This window comes from Muscardinus avellanarius, assembly GCF_963383645.1.
Source record: "Muscardinus avellanarius genome assembly, chromosome: 4".
Classification (NCBI taxonomy): domain Eukaryota; kingdom Metazoa; phylum Chordata; class Mammalia; order Rodentia; family Gliridae; genus Muscardinus; species Muscardinus avellanarius.
The window spans coordinates 76,576,082-76,598,593 of NC_137789.1; the positions used below are offsets into that span (position 1 = coordinate 76,576,082).

The window sequence follows — 22,512 nt, forward strand, 5'->3', positions numbered from 1 at the left end:
CCTGTGCTTCATTCACACTAAGCACACACTCGACACTGGTTATATCGGACTGAATTGAAAACATTTCTTGGGTAGATACAAGATCTTGTATCAAGAACTTCACTGGAAGAAAAATAAAAAAATTCTCCAGTGTGGAAGAATGACATTAAAGCCATGTCAACAGATCGCGAATAGTGCAAAGTGGGCTTGGACTTACCAACTTCGGGCTCTTACCAGCGGCAAGTGACTGATGCCTTTGCTTTGATCACTGCTCCTAACGTCTGATGCTAACAGGGACAGAGACATGTTGTATTCCCTATTTAGAAGTTCACAGGAACTTTTCTAATGCATAAATAATTTTAGAAATAAACCCTTTTATAATGCATTTTATTAAACACATTCTCCCTGTTCAAGTCTTTGTTATTTAAATTCTCAGTACTTTGTGCAGATCTAGTCTTACTTCCCATGTTTAAAGAATTCCATGTCAGAAAACATTCCAAGGCACTTTCCTCCCATGCATACTGCCTGTTAACTTTCCAAGAGATGACAGTGATGAGAACTAGAGCAACCACAAAACTATAGGGTGAGGATTTCAAATGGACCTCATTGTCTACAAGGAATTTATACAGCCCGTTCTGTCACGTCGGGTGGGGGTGGGGCAGCCTGCGTGTGTGCACTGGGAGAGGCTGATGGGGGCAGGGACAAACACAGGACAGACAGCTTTATCCATGTCTCCTCCTCTTTCCAGCTAGCTGCGTTCAGGTGACACGGAGGCAAAAATGTAGATCTCACTTTGTATTTTACTTCAACTATCAAAGGTCATTACAGGGCCTAAACACTAGTAACTCTTGAGACTGCGTGCCCATGTGTGCTTAAGTGGGTCCGTTTGAATTCCACACACTGGTTTCCGGCCTCAAGCTCTGGTCTGCAGGACACCGGAGGGCCTTTGTATCCCTGGTTGACATTATAGCATTGTGTTTTTCTACCCATTTATCCAAGGATAAATGACCTAGATATCGTGCCTGTTAAAGCCTCATTTTTCTTTTGCCCTTTTGTTCTCCGGTGTACTACATTATCACATGCTGCACACATTTCTAAGTATTCTCAGTCACCAATGCCTTTTGGGAGAGTAATGGGAGGTTTTTTGTGTGCATTTCTGTTGAGATATCAGGCATGGAATTGCGTGAAGGTAATGCAAGGGTTTCCTCCTCATCTAGTCTTAAAGTCAGTCAGTCAATTTAGTGTATTACTAACAGCTAATCTAGTATAAGAGGATATATCAAGAAACTGTACAAAAGCCAGAATGCTGTATTAGCATCTATTGCGAATACAAAAAATAGAGTGAACACCAGTCTCCCTACATACTACATTCTATAATTACATCTCTGCATATCATGGGTCACTTTTATTAAAAGCATCATTACTACAGTTGGCAGCAATTTACATTTTATCTTACATGATAGCAGTTTTCAAAGAAGAAATAAAAGGACATCACAACAAAGAAAAACAATACATTTACAAAGTCATGTCTGTAAACTTCAAGGCTAGTTTAGAGCTGAGGTAATGCTGTTTTAGCTTTGTGGCTAAAAGTAACAAAGTCCTTTAATTTAAAAAAGGTACCTGATTCTCACTTCTCTCACTCTTTATTAATTCTTCTATTTATTTTGCTTATACCAGTGCATTACAAGACCACAAGACAATGGAACTGTAGTTCTGTCTGGCAAGAACCCTCCCAGTAGGTTAATTTTCCAAAGGGACCCTTCACATTCAACAGCTGCCTTATTATTGCTGCGCCTCGGGACAGAGACGTTCACACTAACGTGGAGATTGTCAGAGTGTATGGATGTGTGTGTATGCGCAAGTGTGGGAATCCCCATACAGTCAAAAAGGGAAATGAATGAGCAAGTATGATATGTATGGTAAATTTCATTTTGACCTTCACAGCAAAAAAATTAAAAGTTAAAATTAAAAAATTAAATATATAACTTCATACTTCCTTTGAGCAGCACTTCCTTCCATTAGTGCCTCTCAGTTACAAATTGCTCTTTATTATAATACCAATGGTACCAAAAGAAAGTAAGAGCAGAGCATTATGTAAGTTTCCTTAAAAAGACATGATCACCTCTCAAATTTCATCTCTCCTAGGGATAATAAATAATGCACTGCACAATACTTAATGACCAAGATACCTTTTGACACACCTGTATAACATGACTTGGACTTTTTTTCTTTTGCTACACTATGTTACAGAACAGCTTATAAAACTAGGTATGAACATTAACTGTGAGTGTAAACAGTAGGACTACCACTTGTCAAAAGTTTTAAACACTTTAACTGGAACTGGTACTGGTTACTCATCATTTTCATTGTGTTCTGTTTCTTCCCCCCCATCGAGTGAGTCCAGCTCTTCGCCCTGTGCTATTTCGTCTTCTAAGACGGAGGACTCAGCGGTTTTGTCCAGGCTCTCCTCGGCATCGCTGCCCTCAAGGTGTTCTCCATCCTTGAAGGGGCCTCCCTCGGCCTTGTCAGCAGCCTTTTCTTCACTGGAACCCACGGCATTCTGGAGTCCTGCCAGTGCTGGGAACCCAGGCAGCGTCAATCCCCCCAGTCCTGGAGGTAGAAACATGGATGGGTAGAAGAGGCCTGGAGCCATGGTGGACAGGAGGAAAGGGTTGAAGGCTAGCGGGCTGGAGGGCAATCCGGCCGGGGCAGTAGCAGCACCAACAGATCCATTCGCAGAGTCAGTAGCCGAAACTGCATCTGTGCTTTTCTCCGAGTCTTTGCTCTCATCTTCATTCTCATTTCCCTTCTCTTCTACTTTTGAAGTGCCATCTTCTGGTTCTCCTTGACTAGGAGCAGTAGTGGTGTTTCCAGTAGCAGCTGAGAGTGGGTTATTCAGCAGCCCGCCCAGTCCAAACACGTTGGGCAGGCCCGCCATTCCTGGCAGCATCAGGGGCAGCACAGCGGCAGGGTTCTTAGTGTCGCCTCCAGCGGTGGCAGCTGTGGCCAGTCCTGGAGGGAAGCCCATGAGGCCTGCCAGCTGGAGAGACTGGAGGTTCTGGAGGCTCTGCAGGCTCGTCAGGTCCATCCCAGCAAACAGGCTGTTCACCAGCAGAGGGTTGATCCCTGAAGTGGAGGCAACGGCGGCGGCAGCTGCGGCCGCTCGGGCGATTTCACTCTTAGGCCTTCTTCCTCTTCTGCTTGCTCCTTCTCCCCTCACCACAGGTCCAGTGAGAAGCCGGTCAAACATGGACTCGGGAACAAAACCCTATGGGAATGGCAAAAGCAGACAGTGGCTAAAAAGCTCGTGGAAGAAAACTGTGGTTTTTGAGCTGAACTGAAAACTGACATTCTAAATGGAAGTAAATAGCCAGCTGTGGGGGCACACACTTACAATCCCAGTACTGGGGAGGCTGAGACAGAAGGACTGCATGTTAGAAGACAGCCTCAGCAAATAGTGAGACTCTCATTAACCTAGTGAGCTCCTGTTCAAAAAAAAAAAAAAAAAAAAAAAGATGGGGGTGTAGCTCAGAGGTAGACACAGACACACACATAAGTACATAAGCAATTATTTCCATTCTAAAAGCTCAATGATAAAACTCAGGAGCAAGTCTACCTCCAAGACTATGAATGTGTATTTCTATACAATCCTTTAAAATCAGAGCTGACAAATTAATTCACTGCAGATTATTGATGTACTAATGAAAAAAAAATGATGTATTATGTCAATTTTTTTAAGCTAAGACTAAGTTACAACTGAAAAATTGACTGCCAGAAAATAAAGGAAACCAGTTTCACATGGATATCTTTCTTGATAGAAATGTGGAGTTTGTACTTACAGACTGCTTGACTATATCAGTCCAGTCTGGAGCAACTGCAAATTCAGGATTTTCTTCCAGCCACCTGGGTAGATCCTTCATTGGAGGTGCCATAGCTCCACCCATCTGGGAAGAGGTATTTGATAAGCAATTACAAAACCACTAGCTCCAACTCCCTTCTTTCCCTCCTTGTCCATCTATGTACACACATACACACACTATAGAAGAAACAGGACTCTTTATAAGCCACTTCTTTCTGGGATAAGAAAATATATATATAAACCAATTCCCTTTACCAGTACTTACCTTCTTCCCATTTCGTTTATTGACAACAGGCACCCTTTCTTCTCCTGTCAAAGTGTTTATATCCAATTTATTAGGATTTCGACATCTATGTCGTTTCTGTTTCGGTTTCTGAAACGAGGAAAACAGCACATCTGCATTCTTCTGCAAAAGAAAAAATGTGTTAGTAAAAACATATTTAGTACTCACTCTCTCCTAAACAGGTATCAAAGAGAACAGTTAAATCACTTTCCATTAGTATGGAGGTTTCAAGAATCATTTTCATTGGTAGAAACCTCACTGTTCTTTGAAAGGGATCCCTCCCAACCCCCAAATCTAGGAACTAAACAAACACATAACTGAAATTTGTTTCACCAATAAGGTACTTAAAAGGTTTGCCTCAAATGTTTAATCAAGGCATGGGTTTTTGCTTGTTTGTTTTTGTGGTACTGGGGATGGAACTCAGGGGCATTCTACCTCCTAGATATATCCCCAGCCCTATTTGTTATTTTTTATTTTGAAACAGGGTCTCACTGAGTTGCAAGGGCCTAAGTAGCTAAGGTTGGCTGATCTCCCTGTCTCAGTCTCCCAAATGCTGGGACTACAAGCATGGGCCACCACACCCAGCTAAGCCATGGTATTTTTAAAGGAAACTTTCTATAGAATCTTTAGCTTCTAGTCGGCAGGTTCAGTAAACAAAGATGATATCCTATCAGATGACATAAGATTTTCTCTAAGGACAGTCAACCAAGGAATATAAGGATCGTGTGTGTGGGTGGGTGAAATTTTCAGTAGCAAAAGCTGAACTAAACACCCCATCAAAAACAAAACTTAGAAAATTTTACATATTAAAAAGTATCAATCAAGCCAAGCGTGGTGGTGTATGCTTGTAATCCCAGCTCTCGGGAGGCTGAGACAGGAGGATTGCACAGGTTCGAAGCTAGCCTCAGCTACTTAATGAGGCTCTCAGCAACTTAGTGAGACCCTGTTTCCAAATAAAGTTGTTTTCTATTCCAAAATAAAATATGTCTGGGAGTATAGCCTGGTGGTAGAAAAGCCCCTGGGTCCCACCCCTAGTAACACACACACACACACACACACACACACACACACACACACACACACACACAGAGTATCAATCATGTAAGTATAGGAAGTAATACAGATTTGTGCTGCCAGTTGGCAAATCGTTTTAGGAGACATTAATTGTCCAATGTTTACTATAAGACATAAAAGTTAGTTGCTAATAAGCAGCAGGATGTGAAGGCACACACTTGAAATCCTAACACTTGGAAGGTGAAACAGTAGGATTGCAGGTTCAAGACCAGTGTATGGTAACTTCTTGAGACTCTTTTAAAATAGAAAATAAAATAGGGCTGGGATGTAGTTCAGAGGCAGAATGTCCCTGGGTTCAATCCCCAGTACCATAAGAAACAAACAACCTTCCACCAACAAAACAAAACAAAACCTGGGCATGGTGACTCATGCTTATAATCCCAGCATTTGGGAGGCTGAGACAAGAGGATCATGGTTCGCAGACAGCTCAGCTACTGAGTGAATTGAGACCTGTTTCAAAAATAGGGCCAGGGGAAGAATTCACTTGGAGGTAGAATTCCCCTGGGTCCCATCCCCAGTACCAGGAAAAAAACAAAACAAAACAAAACAAAAAAAACCCCACTTCTTTGGAAGTAACAGTTTTATGGTACTCTGGGCTGGTTAAGCCTTTTCTGAAGCCCAATGAAAGCGCATTTAAGACCCTATATTAAGACCCTAATGCTGATACCACCTGGAAATTATGCCATGTGAAAAACCACTTAGGAAACTGTGTCTATGAGTTGGGAGAAGGAAGAGTATAACAATGAGTAATAAGCATCTCTAAGTAACCATACAGTTGTTCCTTCAAGTGGAGGGACCTGCAGCTGGTTTTCCTACAGTAAGAGACACAACAACAACAACAACAACAACAACAACAAAGAGTAAAAAACATTTGAGTTTAGGAGATGTTCAAGTAGAAGGCAGAGGGGGAGAGAGACTTCCCATCATGGGAATGAAGTAGCCTGACCCAAGTGAGGTACCTGCCACTTCCACACTCTAAAATACTTACTGGTACATAACTTGGCATATCAACAGTGTAAGTAGGATGCAGTTTCAGCCATTCAACTAAATCCTTATTTTTAGGAGCATCTTCCCCCGCCAGCCTGGTCCCATCTTCGAGATTGATAACAGGGATCCGAGTGTCTGGGTCCAGCTGTCCGGGAGAAGGAATGTTTCTTAATGGTGGGGTCTCTATATCTTCTTCAAAAGCTTTGGTCACCTCAGCATCCTCCTGCAGAAAGTTGACAATGGGCTGAATTCGGAGATGAAGAGACAGATTCTGAATATGCCCTGTCCCAAGAGAATATCCTCCTAGCCTAATGGATCTTTCTTTCACCAAAGAGAGGTTAAAGTTGCTTGAAACAACACTAGTTTCGGAACAACTATTAAATAAGAACATGATGCTTTTAGATTACTCTTCATAATGTAGAATTGGTAAGTTAGTACAAAATTAAAAGTTTGTCATGGCTTCATGCTTTGAAATGCTAAGTCTACTAGGACTAAAACTCGGATGTTGTGGTCTGAGCACAACACAAAAGGCACAAAAGGTGGCCCCATTGTCACTCCTGGGGATCCATGGGTATTGTTTCATAAGTCAGTTTATAAGTAACTTACTGGCATTCTGTGCACAGTACAATTTTGTTGGTAGGGTGACATTTTGAGACAGGTATGTGTAGCAAAGAACAGCCCTAAGGGAAGCCAACCTTCTATCACTGTCCAGCTCCAGGTCCTTACAACCTCCACACACACATTTCTCTGTTGGCACAGCTTTGTTTGTTCCAGTGTAGTATTCCAAGTTTCCTAAAGGATATGGCCTGATTCCAGTCCCAGCCATCTTCAATCCAACCTTCCCATTGCTATACTGGACTAAGTTTTCTAAAATGCACCTCTGCCCAGTTCAAAAACATGTCACATTGATCCCTTAAACTACTGTAATAACTGGCTCCCTCAACTTCAAGCTAAATCCAAGTTCTTCAGAGTGGCCATCATGGCCCTTCTCAATTGGTGTCCTATCTCATCTCTAATGAAGCTTACCTCCTCACCAAATTTAATGGCCAGTAACTTTCTGTTCACCAGACACTGGGAGGCTCCCTCTTACGTTTATCCCTCAGCTCCCACATGATTTTAACTTAACCATAGCATGACCATTTCTAGGGAAATTTCCTCCAATATCCTCTTCCTTCCACTGCCAGCCCTCCTTTGGCCTCACAAAGCACCTGAAGGAATGCCTTAGTCATACATACTCATATACATAACTATAATACATCATCCCAAGTCCAGTCTCCCTCATCTGAAATGCTTAGAACCAGGAAGTGTTTCAAATTTTGAGTTTTCTTGAACTTTAAAATATTTGCACATACATAATAAGATATCTTGGAAATAGCATCAGGTCTAAACATGAACTTCATTTATGTTTTATATATTCTTTTTATGCACAGCTTGAGTAAGTTTTTGTAATATTCTTAGGCACCTACATATTGACTGCAACCTTTCACATGAAGTCAGATGTCTATAAATTTTTGATTTATAGTGCCATGTTGGTACTCAAAACGTTTCAGATTTTGAAGTAGTTTGGACTTTGGATTTTCTGGATTTGGGGTGCTCAAGCTGTACTTAACTGTCATCCTACCCCAATTAATGAGTTATCCAGAGTAACCACCTGTCATGTCAGGTCTTTATTCTTTGAATCTGTTTTCGTCACAGAAAACAAGGCCCACTGCCACAAAGTTGCTGAAGGGACCCTTGCTTTTCATGGCATCATGAAAGGGTCTCCAGGTTAAGTGTTGCCATCACACAATGTGTGTGTGTGTGTGTGTGTGTGTGTGTGTTACTGGAGGTTGAACTCAGGGACATTCTTCCTCTGAGCTACACCCTAGCTCTATTTTTTTTTAAACAGGGTCTCACTAAATTGCAGAGGACCTCCCTAAGATGCTGAGGCTGGCCACGAAACAGCAATTCTCCTGTCTCAGCCTCCTAAGTACTATTATTACAGGAATGTGCAATCACCCACAGCTTAATTAAAGTTTTTAGGGTATATCTTGTTCCATACTGCTAAGCCAGGCATGGTGGCGCACACTTGTAATCCCAGCATTTGGGAGAATGAGACCAGAGAATTGAGGTTCACGGACAGCCTCAGCTACTTAGGCCTTCCGCAACTCAGTGTAGGGCAGGGGATATAGCTCAGAGGCCAAATGGCCCTGGGTCTATCCCCAAACTCACCAAAAAAAAAAAAAAAAAAAAAAAAAAAAGTTGTTCCACACTGCTGACCTTTACACAGATTTGCTACTTAATTTATTTGTAGATAAACGAGTGTTTTCCCTGAATTTCATTTGCATGCATATCAATCTTCACAATGCCAAATGGGGAACACCTCCAAATTCCAAAATTTGTTTAAAAAAGTTAAAACACCTAAGCCGGGCGTGGTGGCACATGCTTGTAATCCCAGCATTCGGGAGGCTGAGACCAGAGGATCACGGTTCGCGGACAGCCTCAGCTACCTAGTGAGGCCCTCTGTAACTTAGTGAGACCCGGTTTCAAAATAAAGAATAAAAAATAGGGCAAGGGGTGTAGCTCGGTGGTCGAAAGCCCCTGGTTCCACCACAAGACCCGAAAAAAAAAAAAAAAATTAAAACACCTAAAAAATACATTCTCTAACACCTTTTAGGTGTTCTCTCAGGCTTGAGCTGGGCTACTAAATGCGACTTTAGAAAAAGTAAACTATCAAGAGGTAGGATGCCCTTGGGTTCCATCCCCAGTACCGAGAGAAAGAAAGAAAAGAAGGAAAGAAAGAAAGAGAGAGAGAGAAAGAAAGGAGGAAAGAAGGAAAGAGAAAGCTATCAATAAATTCTTGGTGTTAGCTTAATAAGTGAAGTATATGTGTGAAGTTTAATTCTGGATGTGTCTTTGCAATAGCACCTGGGCTATACTATTAACCTAAATCTTTGTTCCCAGATAAAGTATGTCTCATAGTGCAAACCCTAAACAATAGAGGAAATGAAAAGAGGCACCCAATATGCTGCTTCTCACGAAGAAGAATAAATTTTTTTAGTCGATGGGTCTACGTGCTAGTTAGTCACACACAGGAAGGCTAAACATTAACCACACAATTCTTCCCAAAGCGCCACGACTTGGAAATGCATCTTAACCAGAAAACACACTCACAGCTGACCTATTACAAAGTATATTTTTTGCAAGATTCTAAAAATAACACTATGATCAACAACTATGACCATTATTACAACCAGTGCATTAGTCATCCATTTTTAAAGTTTACTTTTTAACCCCCTGAATGCTTATTTTAGATAACAGCAAGGGGCAAACAAATTTCAGCGAATGCTATTTTACTTTTCAACCATGACTTTTCTGTCAAACTTTCTCTAGGTTCAAGAAATAGAAAGTGAATAATAAATAAAAATGGGAAAGGGGGAAACCCGTTAAAACAAAAAGCCTTAAATCTTCCCTTAAATCTCAGATTTCTATATTTTCCAAATTGCTCTGCTGCCCATAGAAAACCTTAGAGTGGCTCAGCTCCAGTGTGGCTTCTCTAACTGGGGTTTCAAATCAATAGGCTCAGGACATTGAGTCCTAATTAACCCTTCATGTGGAGAGAATGTGAGCCCCCTCATGCAGGAGTTCTTTGAGGTAAAATCCTTATTACCAGTGAATCAGATCCCACCTTTTTGGTGGCATGGTTGAAGCAAAACAGAGTTAACTTCAATTATATTGCTCTCATTTCCTTTGAATTAAAAAGGAAAAGTAAAAAAATTCATTGGCCCAGACATTTATTTCATTCAAACCTAAAGTATCAAAGATGCGGCTCATTCAGTCATGGAAGCAGGAGCACTCAGTTACTGGTGTTGAACACAAACCTTAGGCCTGTATACTATGCTAATATAACAGATGCCAGGCCCCAGACATCATATCTTTAAAAGCAGAAGAAGCCTTCTACCTCAAGTATCGAGAGAGAACAGTTCTAGGCCCAGAAAACGTGTTTTTGTTCTGGGCTATTCTTCTGAGAGCAATTGATGCATCAAAACTCCGGGAAGAATAAATACTCAAGGAACTTCTGGTTTGGGCCAAGTGATCATTATCAACGCTCAACCCATGACTCTACCGAAATTCTGTTTCTCTGGTGGAAGAAACTCGCTTGTACTATTATGCAGCTGGGAAGCACAGCCAGGTCCTCAGCAGTGCGGAGCCCTGTTGTCCATGTGGGCACAGAGAATGCAAGTGAACTCCCCGACTTACTGCACTCAATGATGTCCGTTTGTGGCTCATGAAAAGTAGATCAAGGCCCTCCACGTTTTTCCTCCTCCCCCGCCTCCTCTTCATGGGAGGCTCTCCGTCCACTAGGGAGCCATTAAGCAGATGCCTCGTGGGTGTGCGTGAAAGGCCTGCTTGGAGCAGTTCCATTTGAGTCTTAAAGGCATCAGACACTGGTGTTGCGACATTAGGCAAGATAAACTTAGAAGTAAGAGATGAAAAATTTGAGGTAGAACTTGTTGCCTCTCTTGAGGCTTTCGATAAATCTACAACTTTTTCTTGTCCATTTTCTGAGACCACCCGAGACTCTCGCAGCTGGGCAACCATCTCCATGAGATTTCGCCTCTTGGCAGCTCTTTCGGCCTCAATTTCAATTTTTCTTCTCCTCCGTCGCCGCTGGCGAGGGACAGAGAGGTTGAGGGCATCTTCCTATTAAAAAATTCCAACAGAAGAGAGTTGCAATGAGCCAAAACTGTATCAGCAATAGGGGCTGGCCACAGAAACCAGGAGCAAGAAGCTGAAGGAATTAAAGACTCATGATTGGTGGTCAGAGCTGAGGAAACAGCAGTCATCTTATTTCCAAGTGGGACCAGTCAGCCAGGCAAGGTGGTGCACACCTGATGTCCTAGCTACTTGGAGGACAAGGCAGAGCCCAGGAGTTTGAGGCCAGCTCAGGCAATGTAGCAAGACCCCCATTTCTTTTTTTTTTTTTTTGGTGGTACTGGGGTTCCTGGAAGCCCTTCTACCTCCGGGCTACACTCCCAGACCTATTTTTACATTTTTATTTGGAAACAGGGTCTCCTAAGCCAGCGCGCGGGGCTAGCTTCGAACCTGCGAGATCCTCCTGTTTCTGCCTCCCAAGCGCGGGGATTACAAGCGTGCGCCACCATGCCCGGCAAGACCCCCATTTCAAAACAAACAAACAAACAAACAAACAAACAAACAAACAAACAAACAAGCAAACAAACCAAGTAGAAACAATGAAACACAAGCTCTCAAACCTAAATAAGATTTGGAGGGTTGTCTTTTTAAGCGGTGATAGCAAGCCATTCTGACTCACCTTTGACAGCTGAGGAGAAGCAGTGACATCCTCATTCCCACTAACACTGGCCTGGCCGACTGCAGAGAGCTCAGCAAAGCTCCTCTTCTGCAAGGGGCTGTCCACAGCAGTGGGCGTGTAACCAGGGACAAGGCCCTGGAAATCAAACATCTGGCGCCTATTTACTGGCCATTTGCCTTTCAATACTGCTTCACAGATGTTGTCTAATCGGTTTATCATTACTCTATCCTGGAGGGAGAAGAAAAATCACACAAAATTGTAACAAAGACCTGGTTAAAATTACTAGATAAAAATATCCATCAAGATATCAAAGGGTATAAAATATTTAAAAGCCAACTGTATGTGGGGGGTGGGGGCTAAGTAAGAAACTAAATAAGAAAATACATAAAACCCACCAAAATGGCTTTCTTCTGGTGGGAGGTCCTAGGTGCCTCCAATAAAGAAGACTATTTTTCAACTGTGAATATCGAACTACATAAAACAGGAAGCATATTAAATAACCACCACCTGTGAACTAGCCTCATGTTTTAAAAGGAACTCTCATTCAAGCTCCCAGAGAACACTAGTGACAGTCACTGATGACAATGGAAGCCCTGGGCTCAGCAACTCAGGCCTTAGCCTCGTAGAGCCACGGGTGGATGGCAGTGTGTCCCAGGAAGGGGACATCATTAGCGTCACTATTAATAAAGTTCAGTGTTATGAAATGGGCACAACCTAGGAACACCTAATGAATGTTAATTTGCATTCTCCATCTATTATCGCTTCAAATTTCATTGAAGTGTGCACATTAAAATTTTCTAATTACAGCTCTTAGACTAAGTTTCCATAGATTGAGTGTCTGCTACTCTAAACCTTTGACTGATTCTGAAAAACTCCCTACAATACTTGATAAGGGAGATTAGCCTAACGGGAATTGAAGGTATAGAGAGGAAAAAAGCCTCTTTGACAGTTCTTTATTCAAAAATTTCACCTTCTTTCACAACCAACACTAACACTTTGAAGACCAGACTAGAGATGGACTGAGTGGCCTGTTTTTCTGTACTGCTTGTTTTAAAGCAGACAGCCCTGTTATGGTGATTAGAATGATTATTTCCCCACTTGGAAAAGCAGACACAATGACACAGGGACTTATAAAATGATGCTATTTAACAACAACAAAAAAAGTAATTTCCATTTGCTTATGGATAACTATGTATGGAATGATCACATGATATACTAGAGTGAATGGGACAAATCACCCACCCTATCTCAAGTTAAGAAGGTAGGTTTCCAAGTATATATGACATTGTCTTCAATCTGAAAAGTCTTGCTTCAGATAAAAACAAACTCATAAAATTAAAACACACCGTTTTAAAGCTCCACACATTTTGCCAGAGGATGAATTCACTGAAACAATAATCCATAGATTCTACTGGACAACATAGGTGAATGATCTAAAGAGCTTCACAGCCAAAGATGTAAACAGTTCTATTTCTTATCATTTTTCATGTCATTTCTTGGGGGGGGGGGACTGGGAATTGAACCCAGAGGCCTTCTACCTCTGAGCTACACCCCCATTCTTTTTGTTTGAAAATAGAGGCTCACTGTGGTTGAGGGTTGCTGAGGCTGTTCCTGAACCTGCAATCCTCATGTCTCAGTACTGAGATTATATCGGTGTACCACCACTCCTGGCTTGTGTCATCTTTCTTATCTGATTACAAAAGAATTATTAGCGATCCACCCCCCTCCCGCCTTTGGGCTTTTCCAGATCATTCTTTTTAAAAAACATAAGAAAAGCTGGATGTGGTGGTGCATGCTTGTAATCCCGGGAGGCTGAGAGGAGGAGTACTGAAGGTTCTCAGCCAGCCTCAGTAACTTAGTGAGGCCCTCTGCAACTTAGTGAGATACTGTTTCAAAATTTAAAAAAGTAAAACAGGGCTGTGGGTATAGCTCAGAGGTAAAAATGCCTCTGAGCTCAACCCCCAGCACAGAGGGGGGTGAGGGAGGAAGAGAGAAAGAATGACAGGTAGGTCTATAATTTTCAGGTTATTGTATCAAAATTTACCTTAAACAATCAAGGTAAACAGATTTCCTCTACCCTTCTCTTTTTAAGTCAACAAAACAAAAAACAACAATAGTAAAAACCTGCCAACCTTAGGCCAAAAGGAGAAAGCAAATGTTCTTTCATGAAGGAGCTGAGCTACTGAAGGATCTCCATCCTCCATGTAGAATCCATCTCGGGTTTCATCCCTAGCAGTGCTCATAGAAGCATTGCTTTCTTCATCAAAATTCTTCCCTCTAGAGACAGCTCCTGCTAAGAAATGAGTTAATGTGTATTACTCATAACCAGAATATCACTGAAACTGAAGTCAGAAAGAACACAATTAAAAATAGGAATACCAATCAGGTCCATTTTATTGAGTAGCTTCTACACATCTAGAATGGTACTGAACTTTTCTGACTATTATTTAAAGCTTGCAATTAAGTCTTTTAATAATCTTTTAAGATGGCATTCTTTTACTGTCTAAAGCTCGCAATGATCTTTAATAATCTTGTAAGATGGTGTTTCTATCCTATAGATGAAGAAACTCATAGAGGTTCTATTGCTAGTGGTCTGGTATTGTGCAAGTAAATGTTAAGAGGCAGCTGAAAGCCAAGCATGCTGTGACTAACAGCCTCTCTGTTCTTCAGTGTGAGAATAAGCTATGGTTTCAGAAGACACTGAAGTCTCTAGCTATAGCAGGACAGTACAATGTAGTGCTTTGAAATTTCTACTTCTGAATTAAAACTAAATAAAGCATCATTAGCTTTAAAATAATATTCAGTGAATGACTCTCTTCCCTGACATTTGTCCAAATTAACATCACATAGAATTCCTAATACGCTCAACTATGAGGTTAACTTCTATCCTTATACTAGAAGCTATTAACGTGCGTGCAAAATTGTTCCCAGAGTTTACAATGTTTGAAGCATCTTGTTTGCATGCTGAAGTATCAGGGCAAAATACATCCAGCTATAATTGAAAGTATACCTTCACAGAGGACAATGGACACTAATTACTCTTAAAAACAAAAAAGCACTGGTGGCGAGACAGGACAGCACTGGCTGGATGAGCTGTTGTGGACTCATCAGGGCTCAATTGCCAGGCGTACCTTCAGGCTGGGAGGACTCCTCGGACTTGTCATCATCCTCCAACTTTTCTTCTTCATCCTCCTCAGAACCCTTCTCTGAGACGGACTTGGAGCCAGGGTCTGCACCAGCCTCCACCCCCTTTGGCTCACTCTTAGCAGAACCAGCCTCAACCTCGCACCCTTGCATTCCTCCCTTAACCCTGCCCTCGGCATCATCGTCCTCTTCTTTCCCCTCAGTCTTCTCCTTGGCTTCTGGGTTTTCAGACTCTTCTGCTTTGCCTTCAGCCTGTTCTGTTGCCTTCTCATCGTGAGTGTGAGCCAAGGAGACAGCTGGAGGGGTCTGGCCAAATCCCACTGCCAGTGCATTTAATGCAGAGACATTCCCTGCCCCTCGGTTCTGAGCAAAGTTTTTATGTGCATCCAAAAAGGACAGCTCAGGATCATTGAGAATGTGGTAGTCTGTCCGGCTGACCCCGTGCTTCGCAGCGCCCACCAATAGGTCCCGGTCATGCCTCCCACACTCCCACCACTCAGGCAGGTCCAAGCTGGGCTGGCAGAGCTTCAGCCTCTCTCCCAGCTGCGGGTGATGCAGGACCTGCTCTCGGATCTTCCGTAGTAGCTCGATGCGGTACAGAGTTCTGGAGGCGCGCTCCTCTGTGATGGGCTCGATCAGGGAGGCAAGGTCAGGCGGCTCTGTAAGATGGAAGGCACTGTATTTACTTGGAAAGCCTGAGCAAACTTTAGACTAAGCACTCCCCATTTCTCACTGCACTGCCATCTATACACGACGTGCCAGCGATGCACCTACCATCATCGGGCTTGGCAGGCATTCGGCACACTCGCCTACACATGGCCACGAAGCAGCTGAAGTACTTCTCCAAACTCTCGTCAGACTTTTTGTCAAGTCTGGCAAAGGCTCGGAACTGGTTCCAATCAAATTGCTGCTTCACTGGGTCAAAAATTACCCCAAAGGTGGACACCACACGGTAAAAATCAGCCTCTTCTCTTCTGGTCCACCTGTGGGGAAGAAGACACAGCTTACCTGCATGGCACTTAAAAGGGAGTAGAGCTTCTTATTCTTTCCCCTTCCCCCAGCCCCTACACATGTGGGACTTATTTAGGGTTGGGAGACAGGCTGCTTTGCTGCAGGAGCCTTTCTTTGCTGGTCACTATCTGATGTGATTATTACCTCTGTGGGCCTAAAGAATCAGAGGGGGGAACACGGGAGTTAAGCAAAGCTTCAAGCACTCACTTTTGCCGTTTCTCGGATATGATAGCTTCCCTTTCCGCCTCCAGTGCTCTCACTTCCTCTCGAGGCCGCCGCCTGCGCCGGTCAGTCTTCATTAGGGCCTCTTGCCTCATCTGTTGCCTTTTATAGCTGCGCTGATAGGCAGTAATGAGCCGGCGCAGACGTGTAGTCAGAGTTGAAGTGTTAGGCCAGTAAAGTTGGCCTAACTCAGCATTACCCTCACTGTGCTTGCCTGGGGAAAGAGAGAAAAATGTTTTTGAAATGTGTCGCTGCAATCTTGCAGTATAGAGTTTTCCCAAAAAACAAGGTGTCTCATTAGCATTCAAATGACAGTGTGAGAAAGGGCATCTCAGGCCATTATTTCAAAAATATAAATAAGAATAATACTAGTACAGAACTCACAAAGTATTTCTGAACTCCTTAGGGAAAAGAAAAACAAGTTTACTTATGAGTCTTACATAAAGAAGCATACTTTACAGCATAAACAATAAGGGTCTCTCCTGTAATGTACTAATAATTTAGAACAACATAATTGTTGCCTAGTGATTTTACATTATGTACAAAGTCAATATTTTAAACAAACTGGCAATATTTCAGATGAGTATTTAGCAAATGCCCTACCTTCCCAAGAAACATTTTAAAGATGCTTAAAATTTTTCACTTAATTAGTGTGACTAGACCAATTATCTTCACTGAAAAAATATCTCATCGAAGAAATTCAATGTAATAAAAACTCAACCATAAATTAATATTAAAATTATTCACAGAAGAGATAGGTCAGTGTGGAAGAAGTAACTTTACGAGACATCACCATCATACAGTGGCTGCCTAGCCCATGTGTGCTCTGCTCTGATGTTCTCTAGGGCCTTACCTGTGGCATGTATTTCCATGGGTTCTTCCTTATCCTCTGGAGGAGAATTTGCAAATTCCTTGAAAGAAAGAATCAGAGGTACTTTAATTTGGGGTTTCATTTTGTTTTATCTTTTAAAGGAAACGCCATTATCTATAAAGTTTAACAAGTTTTATATGGGCATATAATATTTTATTGGCACTGTAAAAGCCAATATACTTAAGCTCTTACATCTATTTCATCTTTGAATGGGGTTCTGGTCGGTTTATATTCTGGATCTTCATCTTCTCTATCAAATTCTCCACTGTGTGAAAGGAAAAATAAAATTGTTTAAATCCTACTGGTTAGTAGAAGTAGCATTGGGTAGAATAATATGCCTAAAACAACTTTTAATTCTGGGTTTGATATCAAAAGCAAACTCTATCAGTGTTTATAACATGCAGCCACGGTGGGGGTTGGGGTGGGGACACCACTCGGGAAACACACACAGGTTTCAGATTATGTAGACAATGCATTTTGTTTAAACAGTCATTATTATATATAAACATACCAGTAAACATCGCTTAAGCTCAAATCAGACGTAATGTAGTGGGTAGTACAGTGTAAGAACTGAACTCTGCCAATAGATGAGATATTGATATAAAGTTTATTAAATTTTTAAAATGTCCTTCTTACCCATCACCACCATCTGCCAGCATGTCTGTTCCTCTCTGCTCGGCAGCTATGGCCTTGGCATCGGGCATACCAACTCGTTCCAGAAAGCACAGTGCGGGGTCAGCTCGCATAGAATTGTACTTCTCATAGCCTGTATCATGCCCACCAGCCCACAGAGGATGCACATGGAAACAAAGAAAGGCCCTGTCACTGTCAAAATCACAGCACTGCCATAACATACCAAGTTTGTTTCTCAGTGAAGATTATTGTCTATGTTAAACTGAATACACTTTATTTAAGTAGACCATTTTGTGTAGACTGCTCATTCCAGGGAAGCTTTTGAGGGCCAAGTTACACATCAGGGACACTATCAGAATCACCACAAATACAAACAGAAAAACAGGTTCAGAAAAACTGCAGGATGCCTGGGAGGATTTCTGACCCTATTTTTTCCCAAGATCTAATTTTGCTTGACATTTAAAAGGCTTCATAATGTTCCTTCGTGACCTCTGCAGGGGTACCCTGAGTCTACCCCCATCCTCCTTGTGAATAGCTTCATTCCTGCAGGAACTTACACGGCTGGCTGAAAAATCCTCGTATGCGTGAGGCCAGCGAACCTGTCTTATTAGGTTTAGGATGATGCATGTCAGTAAGATGACACTGTTCCCTCTATGGTTTTCAAACTGCAATTTGCTTTTTGACTGCCCAAGTTGACTAGATGGAAAATGGCAGATCCCAACAGTGCACTGCGGGAAAATGATTTTGAGGCTGAGCTCACAAAATGCGGCTGCAGTACATAGGCAGAACAGCACAATTCAATTAGGATGTGTACTACAACACACCGCTCCTAACTGCTGTAGAGCCGCAAGCCAAACTGTAATCATGAAAGGTTTTATAAGCCATCATTCTCCCCTTTAGTCAGGCTGGGCTGCTGAGAATACCTCGGCGACCTCCAGAGAATTGGGATTATAATCAGGAATCGCTCACTGTATATATCATGCCAGTTCTGCATCCCCAGCCTTTCAAAGTTAACAAGGCTGCATCCCACTCAGGGGAGCCGCGAGTTCTCAGCACTGACATTTGTGAAATATTGCTTGGAACAAAGCCCAGGAGGCACTTGTACAGATTAATAGCAGAGGTTAAGCCCACCGTCCACTTTGACACTGGTTGGCAGAGTTAGCAAGGGAAGCCGTGTTGGAAGCAAAGTTTAGGGAGAGCTATAGTACAACTTGGCTATTATTAAAACAAATATGGTTTGGGTTTTATTTACAGCCAAGAAAGAAATGTTTTCTTCTCAAATGCTCAACAAACATTCAAAAACAGCATCTGATATTTACAGTTCATATTAGATTTTTAGAACAGAAAAACAGTAGACGCCAAGAGTCCTTTGGAACTATTCTCATTAATATTATGACTTTGGAAAAGAGTATGCTGAGTTCTAAATAAAGACAAAGCCATACAGTTGAGATGTAGTCAAAGAGAAACGTCACTTACCATGTTTGAACACTCCAATTAAGAGGGATTTATCTGCTTCTTTGTCCCACCAATCTGTAGGAACTTCTGCATGGAAAGGTTCAGGGATCCACACATCTGCTTCACTAGAAAAACAGCCATTTTTTAAATTTAAACAATATTTTAAAGAATATTATTAAAAATAATTCTAAATAGTGAATATGAAACATGCACTCATATGCTCTTTCTCCCATAATCAAAATCTAAGTATGGTGAGGAGGAACCAATGTGAAAGAAAAGACATAAGTCAGCTATCTTCCACAACCAGAAATGAACCTTAACACTTGGTACCCCATTTTAAGCTCATCTCAGAAACTGGTTACTTAAGTAGTTCATATCTTTTAATATACAAATATACACACAGACAGCCTTTTCCTGATTCTCATCAGAGGACAAACATTATATTCAAGATGCAAAAAAGGAGGCAAGCTATTAAGGTTTGTGAAGGTTCTGAAGAACCTAGGATGTTCTCTGACTACCCTGCAGAGCAATGGAGCAAATGTGCACTTGCAACCAACCTTGAGTCAGCACCCTCTAGGATCTTATCAGCCTGGTCTCCTATAACTTCTTGTCTTAGGTAGTACAGCATGCGGACACGCAGCAGGACCCTGGAGAGGAAGACAGAGGGGGGAAAAAGTTCTTAACTTCAGGACTGTTTGCCAACAGTGGCTTTTGGCAGCTGCTGCTGTTCATCCATCATCCTGCCAAGGCTGATTAGCCATGCTGTATGGTAGGCTTGAAGCGTGACAGATGGTGGCACATAATCACCTCTGTGTGGTGCTTTCTGCTGGCTTCCAACAGGCCTGCCTGGCAACCGCTCACACTGCACAGAGAGGGACTGAGCTCAGCCCAGCTCAGGCTCACTTCATTTAGACCTACCTAGTACAGCTTGTGAAGTTTAGACACGTACCCTACCATTGCCTCTGAAGTATTGAAGCAAGTTTGTAAACAACTGAGCAGATGGCTTTCAGTAACTGTTCTGCTTCATTATCTCATAAAATTTCCTCAGCTGCTGCCTTAATACCATTTTTGGAAGCACATCAGAAGTTGTAGGAATAAACGAGATATAAAATCTGGTTTTACTACCTTACAATAAACTCTCAATATGGAATGTCAGGTTTTTCAGATTATACAACTTTGCTTCCGAGAAAGGAAGATGGTGATAGGGGTGGGGAGTAGGTGGGTCCTTGCTCTTCTCAAGGAACATTAAATATTTTGGCCCCTTCTAGTTTATATTACCTGTAATCTAAGTTTAGCTTTAAAAAAATAACAAAACTTTACAAGATTAAAATGTGTCCAATTCACTGAAATTTTAGTCATTTTTAGGAATCCATTTAAAATATTCCTCGGAATTATCTAGGAACCAGATTTTCAATCCTATTTAGATTTTCTCAATGGCTAAAAGTCCTTTCAGTAAAGGCCTTTGAATCTGGCATCACATACAGGATAGCCTCTCGAGTGCATCCAGTATGGATACCTGAGGATGACCTTCTGGGGCTGTGTATAATTACACAAAGCACCATTTCCCCAGCAGAAGAACCCATCATAGACTTATAACACTATACTACCAGTGTATCACATTTGCATGCACTGGCTCATTTGATCTTCACAATAACCTTATGATGAAGTGGGGCAAGTTAAAATTTCCCTCTTACAAATGGAAAACTATTGGCAACAAAAGATAAGTGGTATCTTCAAGGTTGCAGAGTCACCTTGGGAAAAGAACACTCAGAACTAGGTCTTCTGACTCTATCACATCATCCTGTCCCTTTAAAATGTTAAGATGACAACCAGGGGCAGCTTCACCAAAACAGACTATTCCTGACCAGGCACAAACAGAGGAGCCTGTGAAACTAGGAGACATGCCTTCCTCTCCACCAGGAGTCTACTCATGGCTAACACTGGTTCTGGGTGAACTAAGTGTGAGGTTGTAAAGGTCTGAATATACTCCAAAGTAAGCAAACATTTTGGCTAACACCTTTTTATTTTTTAAAATTTCTTTCTTTGAGATTAAACACTGAACCAGTGAAGTTAAAGTGACAGCACTGGCCTCTGTGGCTGGCGCCTATGGCTCCTCTGGTTAGAGAAGAGTTTGTCAGCCAGTTGCTACTTACACAGGATGCTCAGAAAGGGTAGTTCCAGAGGAAATACCTTCACTTTGGCTAGACTCTTTACTATTCACAGCAATATTTGATACAGGGGCAGGGAACTCAATGGTTTTTCTTCCTTTTGTTTAAAGACAAAGATTCCCATTTTGGGAGATACTTTTATGAACTAACCCTGAATATCACTTTTTTCTTCTAGAGGAACAAAAAACTTTTATCTTCTAGAGGATATTGGGATATTCAAACCAATATCACTGGCAGGCTGAGTACCCCTGCCCCTATGCCTGCTGGCCACTAAGCAGACAAAAGGATGGTCAGGACCCGGCCCTAATCCTAAGTAGCTTGTATTCTCAGGTAGATAGACAAGGCAGTTAACAAATGCTCAGGCCTCCCCATATTCCTTCAGCTGTCCCAATAGAGACTGTTTTTAGATGAGCCCCAGGCCAGGACCACGCACGACACTCAACTGTCCTGTTCTCTTGTCTCCTTTAATTTTGTTTTGTTCTTCCATGACTGTGAAATTTGTGGTCAGTTATTTTCTAGAATGTCCTTCAACTGGGTTTCATTTTCCACTTTAACATCAACATTTCCCCACTTTAGTCTGATAAGATCTAATCTCAAAGCATCATCTGTTGGGCAAGGACAAGGGTATCACTCATTTCATCCCCAAAGATGAACTGGAAGGCTCAGTCTTCTGAGGCCAAATGGAGATATATAAAGAACCCCAGTTACTTCTCTTGTGCCTTGAGGAGGATGTCCCATGGAAGCCTATTACCAACAGTAGAATGGAAATGAAGAACCACGACCACCACACCGACATCCAGGAACAGTGGCCATAGTTCCCACACTAAATGCACTGCACTTCCTTAGTTTGATTCTAGAACTCAAAGGGCTACTGACCCAAAGTTGATACACACCACAATGACAATAGAATTCTTCTAATAGCTATAAGTGGACAGGATTTTAGGGAGCACCATTATGCTACAGCAGTAACAAGTTTCAGAGACACCAAATGGTTTTAAGGTGGTGGTTTAGAAAATTCCTAGGAGCCTCACAAGCTCAAAAGAGGAGTTTGATCCCTGCAGTGAGGTGGGCAGGGAACAAAGTAGTAGACAAAAGGTGTGCCCACATCTGCTCTACCCTTAACTGACTGAGGGACCTTAAGTAAGTCTTAAGAAACAGCCTCCTCTTCCTTGTAAGTTAAATGAGGGTGTGGTCGGGGTGGGGTAGTCAGCATCCATGTTCCCAGGTTATTCAAAAGTCAAAGGCAGGAAAACCACTTGAGCCCAGGAAATTCAAGGTCAGCTGAGCAACAAAGAAAGATCCTGTCTCAAAAAATTAAAAGTAAGCCAGGCATGGTGATGCACACTTGTAATCTCAGCATTTAGGAGGCTGAGACAGGAGGACTGCAGTTCGTGAAACAGCCTCAGCTACTTAGTGAGGCCCTTTGCAACTCAGTGAGAACCTGTTTGAAAATAAAGAATAAAAAATAGAGCTGGGCTGGGGGTGTAGCTCAGAGGTAGAATGCCTCTGGGT

At 42.1% G+C, this 22,512-nt stretch overlaps 1 protein-coding gene across 2 annotated transcripts in view; it reads right to left on the reverse strand.

Annotated features, from left to right (window-relative positions):
* Positions 1–2,329: 2,329 nt before the first annotated feature.
* CHD7 (chromodomain helicase DNA binding protein 7) overlaps positions 2,330–22,512 on the reverse strand; it is a gene marked incomplete at both ends in the record, with an annotated part of 139,980 nt that continues 119,797 nt past the window's right edge. The window contains 15 exons of one of the 2 annotated variants that reach the window (XM_080694933.1): positions 2,330–3,247; positions 3,819–3,923; positions 4,104–4,244; positions 6,184–6,405; positions 10,422–10,865; positions 11,497–11,724; positions 13,629–13,789; positions 14,628–15,299; positions 15,415–15,623; positions 15,859–16,087; positions 16,727–16,784; positions 16,937–17,009; positions 17,381–17,510; positions 18,854–18,957; positions 19,390–19,479. In XM_080694933.1, coding sequence (XP_080551059.1) covers positions 2,330–3,247; positions 3,819–3,923; positions 4,104–4,244; positions 6,184–6,405; positions 10,422–10,865; positions 11,497–11,724; positions 13,629–13,789; positions 14,628–15,299; positions 15,415–15,623; positions 15,859–16,087; positions 16,727–16,784; positions 16,937–17,009; positions 17,381–17,510; positions 18,854–18,957; positions 19,390–19,479 — 3,784 coding nt within the window. The remainder of the gene's footprint in view (positions 3,248–3,818; positions 3,924–4,103; positions 4,245–6,183; positions 6,406–10,421; positions 10,866–11,496; positions 11,725–13,628; positions 13,790–14,627; positions 15,300–15,414; positions 15,624–15,858; positions 16,088–16,726; positions 16,785–16,936; positions 17,010–17,380; positions 17,511–18,853; positions 18,958–19,389; positions 19,480–22,512) is intronic. The other variant, XM_080694934.1, reaches the window with a different exon arrangement.